The sequence below is a fragment of the Brachycentrus maculatus genome, unplaced genomic scaffold, assembly GCF_059751285.1.
Source record: "Brachycentrus maculatus isolate JH-2025_06_01 unplaced genomic scaffold, ASM5975128v1 h1tg000310l, whole genome shotgun sequence".
NCBI classification, from domain to species: Eukaryota; Metazoa; Arthropoda; class Insecta; order Trichoptera; family Brachycentridae; genus Brachycentrus; species Brachycentrus maculatus.
In genome coordinates this window covers 936,364-955,898 of record NW_028281060.1, presented here as the reverse complement: position 1 = coordinate 955,898, position 19,535 = coordinate 936,364, and the positions used below count along the sequence as shown (strand labels likewise).

The following is a 19,535-nucleotide window of genomic DNA, read 5'->3' as shown; positions in this document are numbered from 1 at the left end:
TTTGAGTCAATAAAAAAATTACATTACATTAAAATATGTATGTATAAAATAATTACACTATTCCAAAAATCTTATTATTCAATTTTGTGCTGAGCAACCAAAAATAGACAATGACCTTAAACGTTTAGAGGTCAGAAAAGTCAGATCAGTTTTCACAAAAAGTCTCAGTGGTCCGTCAGTTTTAGTGCGGTGCCGGCGAAATAGTAAATTTAAAAAAAAAATCTCAATAATAAAACATGGCTAAATACAAGGTTGTTATGGTCCGTCACGGAGAGAGCGAGTGGAATCAAAAGAACTTGTTCTGTGGGTGGTTTGATGCTGAACTCAGCGATAAAGGTAATTTACTTAAAGTTTTATTCGAGTTCTTTTCGAGTACACTTTTCATTATAACTAGATCAGATAATGTATCTAGTTTTATCTATATATCTCTATATATTTTTTCTACAATTGATGACTGTATTACACAATAACTTCCGCATTACTGCCTGTCAAAAACAATTAATTACTGAATCTTCTTCTGAAAATATGACTTACTGATGGATTATATCTTCAAATATCTAATACTACTCTGTAAGTAGTACAAAACGTTATTGAAAATACACGACAATGAAATATATACTTAAAAATTTGAATGTATTCTTATCATTTTTTGGAAATAACGATTTGGAATGGGAGGGAGGAAAACAAATGAATAAGTCAATTTTCAGTTCTTTTTTCAAAAAAAAATTTGTATGGTAGGTACTTTTGCCTGCCTCCGTGGTGTAATGGTTAACGCGTTTAGCCACATTGCTGGAGGTCCTGGGTTTGATTCCCAGGGGGGGGGGGTTAAAATAAATATTAGTGATTTTTTACTCCAATATTTATTTAATATTACCCTGGGCTGGACCCTGAAGCGCAGGAGTGATCACCGTGCCTTTATGTAAGTATTGATCAAGATGACACTGTCTAGACGATGCAGTGCCCTATGCGCCATTGGGTGCAGATAAGGGTTAGAAGAAGAAGAAGGTACTTAATTATAAGGAAAATTGTTTAATTGGCCAAGCAAGCAATTAATTTACTTTTGATTTTATATTTAGATGAGCAGTTTTTATTTCTATATTTAGTACCTACATATGATTGATAAATATATGATAGCCAGCATTGTAATTTTAGGATTGACCTCTAAATATGTTTATTTTATTCTATCAAGCTACTATGACCTTTATCGAAGGTCAAAACTATTATTTTTTAAATGAAATGAACTGCATATATGATTTCATCTCTCAATTAAATAATAGCAAACATATTAATTAATCCTTAATATTTTTTTTATTCAATTTGTCCGCCTCCGTAGTGTAATGGTCAGCACGCTCGGCTACCGTTCTGGAGGTCCCGGGTTCAATTCCCAGGGGGAGGGTCAAATAAATAAAAGTGATTTTTTCACTCTAATATTTATATAATATTACCCTGGACTGGTATCTGAAGCGGAGGGCTGATCACATTTTCTTCATGAGTTGACGATCAAGATAACACTGCATTTATGCGATACAGTGCCCTATGCACCATTAGGGTGCGGATAAGGGGTTTGAAGTTGAATTTATAAAATAAGTGCTATGCAATGAGAAATAGATTCCAGCCTACATAAATTGTAAACCCACAATATGTATGTAACTAACTAACCGTCACGCTGCTCTCCGCAAGGGTAGGGAGAAACAATAGAATGCCACACCAATCTGTCTTTGCAAACAATTTTTTTTTATTTTTAATAAAAACTCACTACGGATACTGCTTTCTCTATAAAAACCCATTCCCTGACAGGTTGATTTATATGCTATTGGAAAAAAATAGTGCTACTCTTTTGCTTAGTTAGGTGCTTTAGCCCTGTTATGTGGTATAATGGTGGAAGATTATCAGGAAATGATTGCTAGTTCTCTGACTTTGGTGTATTCTAAATATAAATTACTAGGTAGCTCTACCCTGGTATTTATTAAATATTATGGACTGGTACCTGAAGCAAAGGGCTGATCACCCTTCTTTCATATGTCAAGATAACACCGCGTTTATATAATGGCTATGCACCATCGGGTGCGGATGAGGGTTTGAAGGTGAAGAAGTGAAGGTAGCTCTTAATTATTATTTTTATTTTTTTAATTGAAGGAATAACCCGCAAAGCCCCTACTTTGAGAGAGGCTTGTCTGCAGGTATGGAATATACAGGCATGGTAAGGATAAGGAAGGCAAACATGAAAAATACATTACAAACACCCAGACCAATTGAAAATATTTTTTTCTTAAATTCATTTTGCAATTGGCGGGAATCAAACCCACGACGCCAGTTTCGCAGTCGAGCGTCTACATATATATATATATATATATATATATATATATATATATATATATATATATATATATATATATATATATATATATATATATATATATATATATATATATATATATATATATATATATATATATATATATATATATATACACATATATACACATATATATACATATATATACATATATATACATATATATACATATATATACATATATATACATATATATACATATATATACATATATATACATATATATACACATATATATACACATATATATACATATATATACATATATATATATATATATATATATATATATATATATATATATATATATATATATATATATATATATACATTGCAGCTATGTTGTCACCACTGTGTTCCCAACATACCTACATTCCTTACAATCCTTACTGCAAAAACTTGCCACGTTTGATTGATTTTGTCCACAGGCAAGGAGGAGGCGGTCGCTGCTGGCAAAGCCCTCAAGGCAGCCGGCCTGACATTCGACATCGCGCACACATCGCTGCTGACCAGGGCGCAGAAGACCCTCGCGGCCGCGCTGGCCGAAACGGGGCAGACCGACCTGCCCGTGGAGAAGACCTGGAGGCTCAACGAACGCCACTACGGAGGCCTGACGGGCCTCAACAAGGCAGAGACATCAGCTAAATATGGAGAGGAACAGGTAACTAATAGTATTCCTCAAGGACTCAGAGGGTATTTTTTTCCTCACTGATTTTACATTCAATAGGGACACTAAAAAAAAATCCGGTCCAGTTCTAAAAAAACAAAATAAGAGCAATTAAAAAATGTAAAAAAACTATAAAAAATTAAGCCAGTCTAAGAATAATCTGACTATGCTGCGTTATTATTTTTAAGATTGTAAAATAGAAATGTCCAGAAAATGAATTAAATTATTTAATCTGTTGTAACTTAAATTAAATAAGAAAAAAAATAATAATAATAAAATGCTTTAAAAAAAATATGAAAATTGTCTATTTATATAAGTGTCAACTTGTATGAACTCAGTTCCGTTATTAACGCAACCAAGTCGAATAACGCGAGCAGTGCTCGGATTGACGCGCTACGATACATGCACCATCTGCGAACAAAAGTGCAAAAGTGGTCAAACATTTTAACGTATTTGACATATTATATCGTAAAGTTGAATTTTATAGACTTTGTTACAATTAGACCAGCAAATGAGAGAGTGAACGTGCATGTATGTTTGTGACAGATTTATAAGACAAAAATAAATAGACACGTAAAATAATTGTAATACAGCTTTAGATCATTGTGTAAAATACGGTACAATGATGATTAATGCTTATTTTAAGCACTTGGGCGCTTACGAATTAAAATGTTTTGATCTTCCCGAATAGACTTATTAACACTCCCTAGTTTTCTACCATTCTTGATGATCATGGTTGTCCGGAGTTTGATTTTTCATGTGTTGCACCGGTCTATTCAAACTTTTTGACCCATTTTTTATTTAAAGGTATGCTCGACGCATAATTTGAATGGCAAGACCCTTGAATATTGCAGACAATCCCCAAATCACTGTCTTTGTAAAACTCTTGCACACACAATGGGCGGTCCGCTTTTAAAAAAACACTATATATTGACCAAATTCCCTAGAGCCAGGCTACCGATTGACATACCCCACGTGCCCCTTGGATTCGTTGCCCTCACACAGTCTTCTTCTTCTTGTAGCCTTCTGTCCTCCACTGCTGGATATAAGCCTCTGACATATCCTTCCATTCCCTTCACGCAGAAAACTAAACAAATCTAAACATTCTTTTTAAATACCCTCAGGTGCACATCTGGCGCCGCAGTTTCGACGTGCCCCCTCCGGAGATGACCGCCGACCACCCGTACTTCGACGCCATCGTAAAGGACACCCGCTACGCCGGCTCCCTGAAGCAGGAGGAGTTCCCCAAGTGCGAGAGCCTCAAGCTGACCATCCTGCGCACTCTGCCCTACTGGAACGATGTCATCATCCCTCAGGTATCTCTCTCGACCCGTCCCCCAGTCAGATGTGGCGTGCGAAGAAAGGGATTGATATTTTAATGACGCACTTAAGGGGGACTTTGTGGCTGTATGCAAATACATCCAATTCAGTAAGCGACTGGCTGGGCGAGAAGTCACACATGTGATCTGTGCTCAATTTTTTTTCCAAATACATACATATATATTGTAATTTGTTTCTTTTTTAGGACATTTATATTAAAAAATAATTTTAATTTTAAATAACCTTTGTCCGCCTCCGTAGTGTAATGGTCAGCACGCTCGGCTACCGTTCTGGAGGTCCCGGCTTCGATTCCCAAGGGGGGTAAAATAAATATTAGTGATTTTTTCACTGTAATATTTATTCAAAAATTACCATGGACTGGTACCTGAAGCGGAGGGCTGATCACCTTTCCTTCATGTGTAAACGATAAAGATAACACTGCGTTTATATGACACAGTGCCCTATGCACCATTTGGGTGCGGATAAGGGTTTAAAAAAAAAAAAAACCTTTAAATAAGTCTTTTCTTTTCAAAACCATATATTTATTTCGAAGAATTTTTTTTTTTCAATACAAAACTGGTGTTTTAAGAAAAGAAAAACAATTACACTAAATGTTACCCGGCCTTAAAGAAAACTGATAGAAGACTGGGCCTTAATAAATAATAAATGATTTTAACAGGCACAAAATCATTTTCAAAAATCAACAACATTTCTTCATATGTATAAAGCGAGCCATAAAATCAGTAATTTAACATATTAATTTTTATTTTATTACTTCATGCGTTTATATTTCAAACCCTCAATGCCATATATCTTTGCAGATGAAAGCGGGAAAGAAAATCATCATTGCTGCCCATGGAAACAGTTTAAGAGGAATCGTCAAACACTTGGATAGTGAGTATTCTGTTTATATTGAATTAATGATTATAAAAGCTTGACGTGGTGAAACCACGTTTCTCCTCTAGCCTGGCAAAAATAATCAATTATCAATCGTTTAATTTAATTAGTCTTAGAAAAAAAAAAAAAATCTGTGCGCTCAAATATTTTTTTGTGGCTCCGACCTTTTATAATTTACCTGTCGTAAAACTAAAATGTATTTAAAAGGTTTGAATCATAAAAAAAACTGTCGCCAACCCGCTGGCCTGTAAAGGGATTATTTGCCGGCGGTTTTTATGATTATAGTAAAATCATTTGTTTACGATATAGCGCAAATAAAATTATTGCTAATTGATGTCTAGACGTTGAAAATTTTGGGGGTGGATACAAGCGCACCGTCAGCCAATGAAAAATGGTTTCGAGGGCGTGATCTTCAAGAAGAGAAACTGAATATAACGGGAAGAAATCAGTGGGATCGATCTCTTGGAAGCCGGCAGTTGGTCGGAATAATCTCTTGGAAGCCAACAGTTGGAAGGATCAGTTGGGAGGAATCAGTCGTAAAAGGAAAGACCGACCAGTCGGACTGGTCGGAATAATCACTTGGAAGTCGGGGACTTGGAAGCGATCTCTTGGAAGCTAGCTCTTGGAAGCCAACAGTTGGAAGGATCAGTTGGGAGGAATCAGTCGTAAAAGGAAAGACCGACCAGTCGGACTGGTCGGAATAATCACTTGGAAGTCGAGGACTTGGAAGCCGTCTCTTGGAAGCCAACAGTTGGAAGGATCAGTTGGGAGGAATCAGTCGTAAAAGGAAAGACCGACCAGTCGGACTGGTCGGAATAATCTCTTGGAAGCCGGGACTTGGAAGCCGGCAGTTGGCCGGAAAAGAGTTGGTCGGAATAGTGACTTGGAAGCCAACAATTGGAAGGATCAGTTGGAGGGAGTAAGTCGTAAGAGGAGATCGACCAGTCGGACGGCTGGTCAGCCAGAAGACACAGAGAAGAAGATGAGTTGGAAGGAGCATCCGGGAAATCAGTGGGATCGAGGAGTTGTAAGCTGCAGTCGGGAGAGATCAGGGGGATCGAGCAGTCGGGAGAAATCAGTTAGAAGAAGCATACCTACACCAGGTTTTAAGACTTAAGTGAGGAGAAGAGCGGGAGCTCTACACAGGGAGAGAGAAGATAGAAAAAAGGGAGTTACTCATCCGGAGTATCAAAAGCAGACCCACGCCGGGTCATAAGCCTCAAATTAAGAGCTGAAGCTCTACTAGGAGAAGAAGAAGATAAGAAGCAAGAATCATCGCACGGCGCCCCGTCATAAGAAGAACCTCATCCCAGCATCCAACGGCGCAGCTTTTTCACAAAGGATCACGGCCACCTCATCATCACGGCGCATCTTTTCCACCAAAGGTTAGAATAAGTTTAATTTAAGATAGGGTTAATTAATTTTAAGCTAATTTAAGATAGCAATTTAAGATTAGTTTAAGTTAAAGTCACTTTCGTATAATTTTTATATTTTTAATTAAATCAATTTAAGTATATTTTTTGTGCTGAATTTTCTTTCATCTCCCTACCCCTCCTTCTAATATTCCCAAGGCATATCAGCTTGATAAGGTGGGCGACGTCAATTGGCGCCCAAAACGTGTCGGCCATCGAAATATTGTAAATTTCGAGGTTCGCGACCCTGAGAAAACTTACAAAAAAATTTATATGTATAGGAATACATATTTTTTTTTTTATTGACAGTCCCATTTTAAGCTGATTACCTTGAGAAAGGGGTAGGAGATTGTAGAAGATAAAGAAAGTAAATATTTACACATTTTATGCATATGTTTTTTTTGTCAAATTAATTTTAAATGCACATTTACATATATTTTTTTGCTCTCTCTTGTTTTAATACAATACAGGTGTGGTGTTAGGTAATTCGATTTTTTTTTATTGATCGATTAACGTGACCGTAAACAAACAAAAATATGCCTCTAACTAGAAACGGCACGTTGCGTGAGCAAGGGGAGAACGAAGAGAGAGAAATAGATGCTTGGGAAAATGAGATAAAGAAAGATCTCCGGATACATTTATTAGGAATAGGATTTAAAGTCCAAATGCAAATCGGAACGCAAGGAACATTTTTGGTAGACAGAGGAAATAAATCTGTATACGACTTACGCGTAGCGCCGGGAGTTACTGAACCACCCGAATCTAGGGATAATTAGTTTAAATATTATATTTACCCACTAGTATAACCATGTACGAACAGAAGTAGTAAATAAGTTAGGAAATAGACAAATATTAATAATTTAATTGAAGATTGATTTTTTTGCCATTACAAGGCGGGGTGGATTGACGTGGTGAAACCACGTTTCTCCTCTAGCCTGGCAAAAATAATCAATTATCAATCGTTTAATTTAATTAGTCTTAGAAAAAAAAAAAAAATCTGTGCGCTCAAATATTTTTTTGTGGCTCCGACCTTTTATAATTTACCTGTCGTAAAACTAAAATGTATTTAAAAGGTTTGAATCATAAAAAAAACTGTCGCCAACCCGCTGGCCTGTAAAGGGATTATTTGCCGGCGGTTTTTATGATTATAGTAAAATCATTTGTTTACGATATAGCGCAAATAAAATTATTGCTAATTGATGTCTAGACGTTGAAAATTTTGGGGGTGGATACAAGCGCACCGTCAGCCAATGAAAAATGGTTTCGAGGGCGTGATCTTCAAGAAGAGAAACTGAATATAACGGGAAGAAATCAGTGGGATCGATCTCTTGGAAGCCGGCAGTTGGTCGGAATAATCTCTTGGAAGCCAACAGTTGGAAGGATCAGTTGGGAGGAATCAGTCGTAAAAGGAAAGACCGACCAGTCGGACTGGTCGGAATAATCACTTGGAAGTCGGGGACTTGGAAGCGATCTCTTGGAAGCTAGCTCTTGGAAGCCAACAGTTGGAAGGATCAGTTGGGAGGAATCAGTCGTAAAAGGAAAGACCGACCAGTCGGACTGGTCGGAATAATCACTTGGAAGTCGAGGACTTGGAAGCCGTCTCTTGGAAGCCAACAGTTGGAAGGATCAGTTGGGAGGAATCAGTCGTAAAAGGAAAGACCGACCAGTCGGACTGGTCGGAATAATCTCTTGGAAGCCGGGACTTGGAAGCCGGCAGTTGGCCGGAAAAGAGTTGGTCGGAATAGTGACTTGGAAGCCAACAATTGGAAGGATCAGTTGGAGGGAGTAAGTCGTAAGAGGAGATCGACCAGTCGGACGGCTGGTCAGCCAGAAGACACAGAGAAGAAGATGAGTTGGAAGGAGCATCCGGGAAATCAGTGGGATCGAGGAGTTGTAAGCTGCAGTCGGGAGAGATCAGGGGGATCGAGCAGTCGGGAGAAATCAGTTAGAAGAAGCATACCTACACCAGGTTTTAAGACTTAAGTGAGGAGAAGAGCGGGAGCTCTACACAGGGAGAGAGAAGATAGAAAAAAGGGAGTTACTCATCCGGAGTATCAAAAGCAGACCCACGCCGGGTCATAAGCCTCAAATTAAGAGCTGAAGCTCTACTAGGAGAAGAAGAAGATAAGAAGCAAGAATCATCGCACGGCGCCCCGTCATAAGAAGAACCTCATCCCAGCATCCAACGGCGCAGCTTTTTCACAAAGGATCACGGCCACCTCATCATCACGGCGCATCTTTTCCACCAAAGGTTAGAATAAGTTTAATTTAAGATAGGGTTAATTAATTTTAAGCTAATTTAAGATAGCAATTTAAGATTAGTTTAAGTTAAAGTCACTTTCGTATAATTTTTATATTTTTAATTAAATCAATTTAAGTATATTTTTTGTGCTGAATTTTCTTTCATCTCCCTACCCCTCCTTCTAATATTCCCAAGGCATATCAGCTTGATAAGGTGGGCGACGTCAAGCTTAAGCCGTCAGCCAAACATCATGGCAAATTAAAATGACAGTAATAACTGATTTTGATTTTGTACACAAGACAAAAGACTGAAATGATATAGTGATGATGATGAAGCAATTTGTTATTTAACTATAGCATTTTTCATAGCTCCAAAACTGTTCAATTTATTCCACAAAGACTATTTGTTAGATGTTAATTACCTAAGTTTGTGTAGATTTAAAATTTTGCTTAGATTATTTATTGAAGAGACAGATTTAAGCTCCTTTTTCTTGTAGACGTATCACTCATGTAGTACATGCTTGCTAACTTGCATGCTTTTTCATCTTTATGTTTTTAATTTTATTTTAAAAAAAAAAAACTTTTTTTGTTTTTTTTTGGTTTTCTGATAGTCAAGTATTTTTTGTATTTTATATTAACACTATTATTCTAGTTCTACTTATAATACCTATTGTATTCTTGCCAGTGCCCTTTACTATGACCTAAATTATTTTGTATACCCACACACAGGCCATGCCTTTCTGGGATATTTTTTTGTACATATTTATATTTTATTAATATTTTTTTGTATTTGAATGTATGTCATGTTTGTATAATGCAAAAGAATTTAAAAGTAAATAAAATAAAATAAAATAAATAAACCGCCCTGCACATACGAACGTACATAATTCACGCGGTTTTTCTTTTTAAATTTTCAATTTCAACTTCAATTTATTCAATAATTAATACATATATACATTACAAACTAACATTTAAAGCATATACATTTAAAAATAAACGATTTAAAAAGTAAGCAAGAAGATTCTTGTTAAATGTGAAGAAGAATCCCGCTTCGGAAGACTCCTTCAGACACATGGAACAGATCAATATCCAATGTGATATTGTTCAACATAGCGGTAGCTCTTCCTACAGGCAAAACCATTGGCAGGTTGGTCCTGTGTACAGGAATGTCACCATTCTGCGCTAACCCATATGACCTACGCACGAGAACAGATATCTGCTCCAAAAATATTTAATGCGTACCGGATACACTGACAAATTTTTGTGAGGTTTCATACCTGACAATATTTTGTCACAACAAACTTTGTGATTTTTTGCTTGTTTATATAAAATATGTCTGAAAATAACCCGGTGTGTGGTTAATATACATATATCTTTTCTTCCCAGACATGAGTGACGAGGCCATCATGGAACTGAACCTTCCGACCGGAATACCCTTCGTGTACGAACTTGATGAGAACTTCAAGCCAGTGGTCTCCATGCAATTCCTTGGTGACGAGGAAACCGTCAAGAAGGCCATGGCCGCCGTCGCAGCCCAAGGAAAGGCCAAGTGAACACGTCACGAGAATACTTCAGTCGCAGATACCCTCGGTCTAATCGCCCAAGTCATATTATAAAATTCACAAACCTAACCTTAAAGCATTAGCGGAATCAAAAGTTCGTTGAACTTAAATAAAATTATGTATTATGTTTAAAATTTAAACACAATTTATCAGCGGGTATATGAATTGATGTAAGGCACAAATAAATAATAAATTAAGAAGAGTTTTTAGAAAAATTGTTACATTCTTCTTCTTCAGCTAGGACTGTGTCCTGTTGTTCTCGAAGTCCGCTCCTGGGAGGTGGATGACCAGCTACTTTTCCATCATTTAGGTGGTTTTCCTGTGGGTCTGCTGCTATCCTCACCACTCGATCCCAACTTGCTCTCTCCAGAAACGTCTTCTTACTCTTACCCGCCGCACAACATCTTCGACATTGCAGATTCTTCTTATTTCAGAGTTTCATATTCTGTCACAAAGTGTTAGGCCTGCAATGGGTAGTGGAGTCTTTATTTCGGTGGTTCTTAGAAGGCTTTTCATTCTCGTATTGATTAATTTGTTTAATTTCTCATGCAGAATACAACAGCTTACAACAAACTAAAAATAAACTAGTAATACAAGTCATGGTTTGTACCTCATACAGATGATTTTAAACTTCCCGCAAAGGAGTATGAGCTTTGTAACTAAGGCCCGGTGACATAAATCTCTAAAATGGCACTTGTACTGCCATCTGTGGTCATATTTCAACACTAAAACCTAACTTGAGATTATTTTTCTATTTTATCCATGACATTTTACTTAAAACATAATTTGTGTGACGTCATCGTAATGACGCTGTCAAAGAAAACCCATGAAATAAAACATGGATAATTTTGATATAAATCGTGCCTACTGGTGCAAGTACATATTTTTTATTCAAGAAAATATGTTGCTTATAGCATTGACTAGGATATAAAATTGTAGAAAGTAAAAAAAAATAGAAAATAACCTCACATACAGTTCTGTGTGCAGAAACTTACTCCCGGACAGGTTCAAAGGTTAAAGTTTTTAAATATTCTTCTTCTTCTTCTTCTTCCATGTTCGCTCCCTAGGTGGAACATATGGCCAACACGAGTCGTCTCCAAGTCACTCTGTCACGCGCCATCTCCTTGGCTTCCTCCCAGGTCAGTCCGGCGTCTCGAAGTTCCGCTGAGTATAGTCGGCGAATGGTCGTCAGCGGCCTTCCGAGGCGCCGGAATCCTCGGGGTTGGAAGAAGAGACATGAGGGGTTGATGCCCTCAGGTGGCATTCTAAGGACATGTCCCAACCATGTCCACCTTCTTCTCTTCAGGACTTCCAGTATGAGGGGCTGTTGAGTTCTTCTCCTCACATCGTCATTCCTGACGAAGTCATACCACTTTATACCCAGTATTCGCCTCAGGCATCTATTTTCAAAACTTGCTAGTTTCTTGCTTTGAGCTTTGGTGAGGTGCCACGACTCACATCCGTACAGCAACACTGTTAGGATGCAGGCGTTAAAGAGACGACACTTGTTTTTTTGTTTTTTTTTTTAAATATACCTTACACCAATTCACATTTCCCGTGATAATATTTAAATAAAATAAATATCTATTGTAATAGAATAATAATTAGTATGCATAATAATTTATTGTGATGAAATTCGTCTAGTGTTTTGGTAGCGCTAATTCCATTGCATTTGAAAAGATCTATTATTTATTTGAAATGTTTAAATACTTGTTGTTGTAAGAGAATATATCATGCGTTCGAAATCAATAAAACAATATTATAAACAATTTATTTCTTTTTATTATAAAAATCCAAAAAAAACATGGCAATGTTACACTAGCACACACAGTAGTCTGCAATCTTATGTATGTATTCTTCTTCTTCAAAACCTTAAAGATCTTTTCCCCGATGGTGCATAGGGCACTGAATCATATAAACGCAGTGTTATCGTGATCTTCAACACATGAAGGAAAGGTGATCAGCCCTCTGCTTCAGGTACCAGTCTAGGGCAATATTAAATAAATATTAAGAGTGAAAAAATCAGTTTTATTTATTTGAACCCCCCTGGGAATCAAACCCGGGACCGGCGGTACGGTAGCCCAGCGTGCTGACCATTACATTACAGAGGCGGACAATTTGTATATTGGACCAAATGTGTCAGAATACACTGCATGAATAAAAACGTAATTGACTTAGGATAGTTCTGGATTCATGTAACAACAATAAAAAGGCTTATTTTAACATTCTGGAAGACTGGCTTTTAGATCTACAAACATATCCTCCGATTCTAAAGCACTTTTTCCCGTATTGTCTTTGGGGATTGGTAAAAATCCCCTATTTTTCGAATGTCCGAAATTAAAATGCTTAATAGGGATATAAGAGTTACTGCAAGACGCGGGGATTTCTTCAGTAACCATCTCCTCAAGAGAACTGGAGGGCGAGAACTTTTTGGGGGTTTTGTTTTTCCTCGGCGGTTTTTCCCTCTTCTTGTGTTGCCGCAAGGCATCGAACCTGAAGTCTGGGGGGAATTTGTGAACGTCGATGCAGTGCTTTCTTCTTTCCTCTGGATTAAGGAACTTGACGGTGCACTGTTGTATATAACAGCAATACTGAAAGTTAAGAAAAAAAATGTAAATATGACATCCATCAAAGCAAAAGATCGTTCGAGTCTGCTTACTTTGAAAAATTAAGAACAATATTGGATATTTGATAATTGTCGATTGATAACTTATTTCACCATTTGAACATCTATCATACATCGTTTTGCTGTACATTCGTCTGAGAGATCACATTTCGAATGTATTCAGTCTACTTTTATTCTTCAGCCAACTCCACACTTCACTTCCATATAATAGTGTTGGTACCACGACTTTATAGTGTACTGCCAGTTTAGCTTTTAAAAAAATTAACACATTACTATCAGGCAGTGTTTTCACCAACCCCGACCCTAATTATACTCAGAGTCTGCCGCCCGACCCTCAGTATACCGATCACAAGAAACCGCAAACCCAATTCTGATCTGTACAATGTTTTTTGGTGTCTCTCGCACTCTACCAAAAGTAATAAAATAGAATACTTATAAGCATCTCCCGCTCTCTACTAACAGTATGTAAAATACGCTTTTAAGCATTTCTCGCAAACAATGTGTTAAATATATCTTTATTTTAAAATTAAGCTTTCGTATATTTGTGTCCGCAAAACTTGAAAAGCAGTCGATGGATTGACTTGAAATTTTTATAAAACGCTGCCCCATGTTGAATCTTTGATTAAACATGAGGCAGCATTAGATAAATAAATGTGGCCTTTAGAAATGAAAAGGTTCCCCTTGGTCTAATACAGAGTTAAAAAATGCTAGTTGATCATATAACTTGGACTTACGGCTGCTCCTCGCTCGGCCTGAACTGCAAAAAAGGAGTCGTGAGATTCCGCACAGTGGAGGTCTAGCAGATGCGCACTGGGAAGGTTCTTCTTGCATACGCAACACAGATATCTGTGAGCTGAAAATATACACGCACATTATAAAGCGGAGAAATTGTCAAGTTGCTAGTATCAGAGATAGTTGAGGGCAAGTTCTCAAGGGGTCTTCCGCAAGGTGGACCAACCAAATGGAACCTTCATCTGCTCTTAACACATTAACTACCAAACTCTGACTAGAAAAACGACCAAACACCGATTAGTCGGTTTTTCTACCCCATGTACTGGAAATAATTCTCACAATTACGCAAACTCAAGCCAGCGATTCGCCGGTTTGTCTTTGAAGTGATTATTTTTTACATTAAAACTGAATGACAGTAACTTTATTCATAAAAATGACATAAATAAGTTTATTTCGGTTACTGTAGAACGGGGCTACTTGAACTTTGATGTGTTACTTGAGCCCAGGATAAAAAAAATATTTAGATTGTGGTATCGATCGAAGTATCGAGACAATAAGTGTCACCTGTCAGGGAAACAATGAATCATGTCGATACTTTCATTATTGTGGACCAAATACAGATTTAAATATTTTTTTGTAGCCCCGTTATACGGTACTGATTTCATAATGAAATGTAATAATCACAATTTAAAAAAAAAATGGGTTTATGTTTTCCGATTTTTATTTAGTGTGCTATTTAGTCTTAATGTTTTTGTAATAAAAAAAAGTGTAAAAATTAAATAGTGTGCTGTATGAACTAATACAACATACCGCTCACTCCTTTCAAGAACGTCATAAATCAAAAAACTTGATTTTTCAGGAGAATGTTTTTAAAGTTTAAAAGTAAAATACAATGTATTAAAAATGAATATCAAGCCACTTATTGAACTTTTTACTGTGCAACAGATCTTTTTAGGTAAAACCTGAAGGTTTTTTCTCCATTTGAAAAATATTTTGTTTATTTAAAAAAATAACTAAACAATACATTTTCTACAAACAACACTTCCTGCCCTGTAGTGGGTAAATATTAAGTTAAAAAATTGCTGCTTTTGCTGGGATATAGTACATTTTCTGGGCATTCCGAAAACATGCACAACTGAAAATTGACGGTTTTTGATTTATGACGTTGTTGAAAGGAGTGAGCGATATAGGACAGACAGTGTCTATTATAAAAATCAATTATATAATTTAAAAGCAAAAAAAAAAGTGATATTTGTACCTGTGTTATAATGAGCTTCGTAGCGCAGCAATGTATCAAATCTTGATAAGCATCCGGGAATATGGCAGGCAATATCCAGCCTGCAAAAATATTATTTAAAATTTGTAAAATGAAAAAAAAAATCCTTAGGGATAATAATAATAAAATTATTGATAATTAACTGGTCAAATAGAAATCTCTAAATTTTTTTATGTTAATTCATTCTCCTGAACAAATGCATGTGCTTTTTGATATCTCAACATAGAGGAAGAAGAATGTAGGGGTCTGGGTATTCACAGGACTTATGAACTATCATAGGCTGGTCAAGTGATCACTTTACACACATGCAACATTCACCATTCTACCCATAATTGAAAACCACACTACTCAAATTTTCAGAACTCCTGGATATATTGATCAATCTCATGACACAGTACATATGAGTTCACTACAGCCATCAATGTTGGATTGAGAAGATTTTCCATTTAGCAGAGACCCCTATTTTGCTTAATTTAATTCATGAAAAGCTCATTTTCTTTTCTCCCATTTTTATCATACACAGTTAATTAATTTTTTTTTAAAAACTTTTTTTGGAAAAAATCTAACTATCCGAATTTTCAATCATCCGATACAAGGTCCGGTCCCAATTGATTAGGATAATTGGGAGTTTACTGTAATAGGGGAAGAGGGATATTAACACACTTCAGACGGAAAAGGTATTTCTATCCGTTCGGTTGATTAATACTAAGGACGGGAAGGGTATTTTTACCTTCTGCGCCGGCCTCATTTCAAAGGCAGAAAAGAAGGAATTTTCCAATGTTTTTACATGAATATTATATACAAATTTCTTTGTTAAAGTCATAACTTTATGTACATAATTATGAAATCCCATTGCCAGCAGTCCGCAGGCTTAAAAAATATCCATATGAAATGTGTTAAAAGAAAAGATGCTTACAAAGAATGACACAATCCTTCATCATCTATGTCCGTGAATCCCAAACGCTTCTCCAAGTGAGCGTAGAGTTTATTATCCGCGAAGAAGTCATCGTTGTAGGGCCGTATTCCTACTCCCTGAGACTTCAGCTCTTCGATTAACAGATTCAGACCCTCCATTACTGAAAATAATGATTTATACATGATTGTAATGATTATAATGACTTAAATTGGACAGGCGCCGTTGCGTAGTTGGGTAGACGCTAGTCTGCACAACTGGCGTTGCTGGTTTGATTCCTGCCAATTGCAAAATGAATTCAAGAAATATTTATTTTCAATTGGTCTGGGTATGTGTGATGTATTTTTCACATTTACCTTCCCTATCCTTACTATCCTACCTGCAGACAAGCATCTCAAATAGACGCTTTGCGAGTTATTCCATTTTAATTTTTAAAAAAACCTCTCAATTCGAATGATTTACATAACAATTGAAATAGATTGTGAAAAAAATGCTCCAGTGACATTTCGCATGAGTGATGCAGAAAGCAATAGTCCCATCTTCTGTCACTTGAAATATAAAAAAATATATAACTGATCACTAAAATCTTCCGTCTGCAGCGGTGATGTATATGTATTTTGTACACCATATCGTCTTCTACTTGGTGTAGGCCTTGAAGCCTGTTTTTCAGGTTCAGTGCTGCAGAACAGCGTTTATTATTTAATATAATTTTGTACTTAAGTTATACATATTTATATATAAACATATATTTATTTTTATTTTTTTTTATTGGACACTGTCTATCCTCACTAGGTATTTGGAGATACCTGTTCTGAGGTAGGCAGGGTATGCTTATTCTTTTTATAATACAGCTTTATATATATTTTAATGATAATATAAAGGTGGTAAGACTGAAATAATATGAAATAATAATTATAAAAAGAAAGCAAATAGAGAGTTGAACTAAAAGAAAAGTAAAATCTAAAGGAGTAATATTATAAAATTAGAAAATAGGATTAGAAAATAGGATTATATAATTATAAAACACTGACACATAGATTAATCACACACAAACTTTTATTTGCTGCTCCAGCTGGGATCTTCCAATTTTTAGGAGCCATTCTTTTGTGTGCATTTTGAATTTATTTCCAACTGAACATAATATTTCTTGTGGGAGCATATTATAAATTTTAGGGCCTATAAAATTAGAATGTCTTTGGGCAAACGAAGATCTCACACGAGGAATATTTATTTTGCCTTCAGTTTTTGATCTTGTGCTTTTAGTGTGGTTAATGACGTATGGCTCTTTGTTTTTGTGCAAGTCCTCTAAAATTGACTTAATGAAAATCTGTCTTACATTCAAAATATTTGCCCTACGAAACAAGGGTTCAGACTCACAACGGAAAGGCTTTTTAAAAGGGATTAGCCTCCTGCGATGTCGATCCATCTCTTTGATGGTCACTTTACACACCTAAGTGGAGATGTCAAAAAATAATATGAAAAATAACTCCTATAATTGGAGACAATCCAGATTTTGTGAACAAGTATTTGGACACACTCAAAATGTTGTAAATGAATTTCTTTGTTTATAATTTATACTCTGAAGCATTGTATTTGTAATCTCATATGTTGGTAGAATGTCAAAAAGATCACCTAATTTTGAAGCATAGGCCAAAAAAAGAGTCTTAACCATCAAACTCGTGGCTCCGCTTTCAAATTTTGTTATCAGCTCTCTTTTCAGCTCGATGTCTTTTTCACTGCCTTCCGTTTAGGCTCGGCAGAATCACTAATCTTTTTCGGACTCATCATTACATTTATTCTAGATGGAATTATTATCAAAACAGGAAAGAATGACGCATTTTCAAGTGAGAGTCAAGCAAGACTGACTGATAAACGAAATGTGTGAATTAAAATTTTACTGAAAAAAAAAGTTGAATGATGTATTCACGAGAAAACAAGTGAACGAATGGTGAAATTTCACTCGGTGGCGTGCACGGAGAAATAATTAGGGAAGGCAGTAGAGGTAGGTAGTAAGCTGGTACTACTTACTAGGGTAGGCAATAACGGTAGGTAGTAAGGTAAGCTGGCGTGCACGGAGAAATAATTAGGGAAGGCAGTAGAGGTAGGTAGTAAGCTGGTACTACTTACTAGGGTAGGCAATAAAGGTAAGTAGTAAGGTAAGCTGGTACTTTTTACTAGGGTATGCAGTAGAGCAGTGCTCCGCAACCGGTGTGCCGCAGTCAAATTAATGTATTTGACACTTTATAATTATTAATTATGTATTTAATACACAGTGACAAATTAATTCTAATAATTTTGTTTATTTTTCGAAATGTAGTAAAAAAATAATTACTGTAACAAAATAATTTTTCTATGGCTGATATTTTTAACCTATATATTTTAGCTTTTGGTGTGCCGCGGAGTTCTAGGAAGAACTTTGGTGTGTCGTAGGTGGGAAAAGGTTGCGAAGCACTGCAGTAGAGATAGGTAGAAAGGTAAGCTAAGTACTACTTAGTAAGGTAGGGTAGGCACTGGTTGTGTTTTTATATGTCACACGGGTAAGTTAGGATAGGCACTGCTTTTCTGCCTATATGGAATGGACGACACCGATTTCACTGTATTCTAATAAATAAATTCAATAGTGGCTGCTTCCACAGTGTAGTGGTCAGGTTCGATTCCGGGGGAGGCTAAAATAAATATGTGTATTTTAATTCTAATAGTTATTTAATATTATCCTGGACTGGTACTGGAAGCGCAGGACTGAACATCTTGCCTTCATATAATATAATAAATGATCAAATTAACACTGCACCAATTTGATGCAGTGTCCAATGTACCATAAGAGTAAGTAGCAATAGTAGCTGTAATAAAATAAATTATAATAAAATAAATTGTAATTAACTTGGCATGGTCAAATATTTCGGAATAATCGGCGGGTATGTATGAGGAGATGCATGATTGTGAAAGAGGCGAAGATAGTTTGCAAACACAGATTGGTGTGGCGTTCTGTTCTCTCTCCCTACCCCTGATGGTTAAAAGTTTTTAAAATTTTATTTTAAATAAATTGTATTCAGCTTACCAAAAAACTAATTTCAGAATGAGTCGAAAAATTTGACACTACAATCATAATTTATTTCTACCTACTAAATTTTGACAATTATTATAATATTAATGTCACCCATTTTATTATGAATCATTATTACTTACATACTCAGATTTTTATTTTTAAAAACGCTATTTATATTAGCATTGTAGAAACATGTGCTGGTCTGACACTGAGGTATAAAAAATTATTATATAAAATTTTCAAGGCAGGTAGGTACCATCTTGAGTAACAGGTACGGACTGAAATGAGTTTATTTAGGCAAAAAAAATATCACCTTGATTTTCTAAAATGCATAATGAATAATTTGAAACACGAGGCTATGATGTTTTGTATAATAAATTTGATGGAACGAATAGATAATGTTTTTATATCAATGACTCGCGATAAATTCGGATTAATTAAAAATAAATATAATCTTAAAATGGTTCGGTGATTTCGATGTCATTTG

The 19,535-nt window shown here is 36.0% G+C and overlaps 2 protein-coding genes across 6 annotated transcripts in view; one reads left to right on the top strand and one right to left on the bottom strand.

Annotated features, from left to right (window-relative positions):
• The first annotated feature begins 147 nt into the window (after positions 1-147).
• On the top strand, positions 148-12,224 carry LOC148304646 (phosphoglycerate mutase 2-like). The gene is made up of 5 exons (XM_088267984.1): positions 148-336; positions 2,785-3,017; positions 4,148-4,339; positions 5,165-5,237; positions 10,280-12,224. Exons 1-5 carry the CDS (start codon positions 237-239, stop codon positions 10,444-10,446), a joined length of 765 nt encoding a protein of 254 aa, XP_088124110.1. The 5' UTR covers positions 148-236; the 3' UTR covers positions 10,447-12,224.
• The window catches only part of l(2)k10201 (zinc finger protein 511 lethal (2) k10201), an 8,125-nt gene continuing 809 nt past the window's right edge, over positions 12,220-19,535 (bottom strand). For 3 of the 5 annotated variants that reach the window (XM_088267988.1, XM_088267989.1, XM_088267985.1), the window contains exons 2-5: positions 16,006-16,165; positions 15,072-15,151; positions 13,816-13,934; positions 12,220-13,046 (exon numbers count right to left, since the gene is read on the bottom strand). In XM_088267988.1, the coding sequence (XP_088124114.1) occupies positions 12,675-13,046; positions 13,816-13,934; positions 15,072-15,151; positions 16,006-16,163 (729 nt within the window). In that variant the 5' untranslated portion in view covers positions 16,164-16,165 and the 3' untranslated portion in view covers positions 12,220-12,674. Of the gene's footprint in view, positions 13,047-13,815; positions 13,935-15,071; positions 15,152-16,005; positions 16,166-19,060; positions 19,312-19,535 lie in introns of those variants that run through there. The other 2 variants (XM_088267986.1, XM_088267987.1) reach the window with 2 other exon arrangements.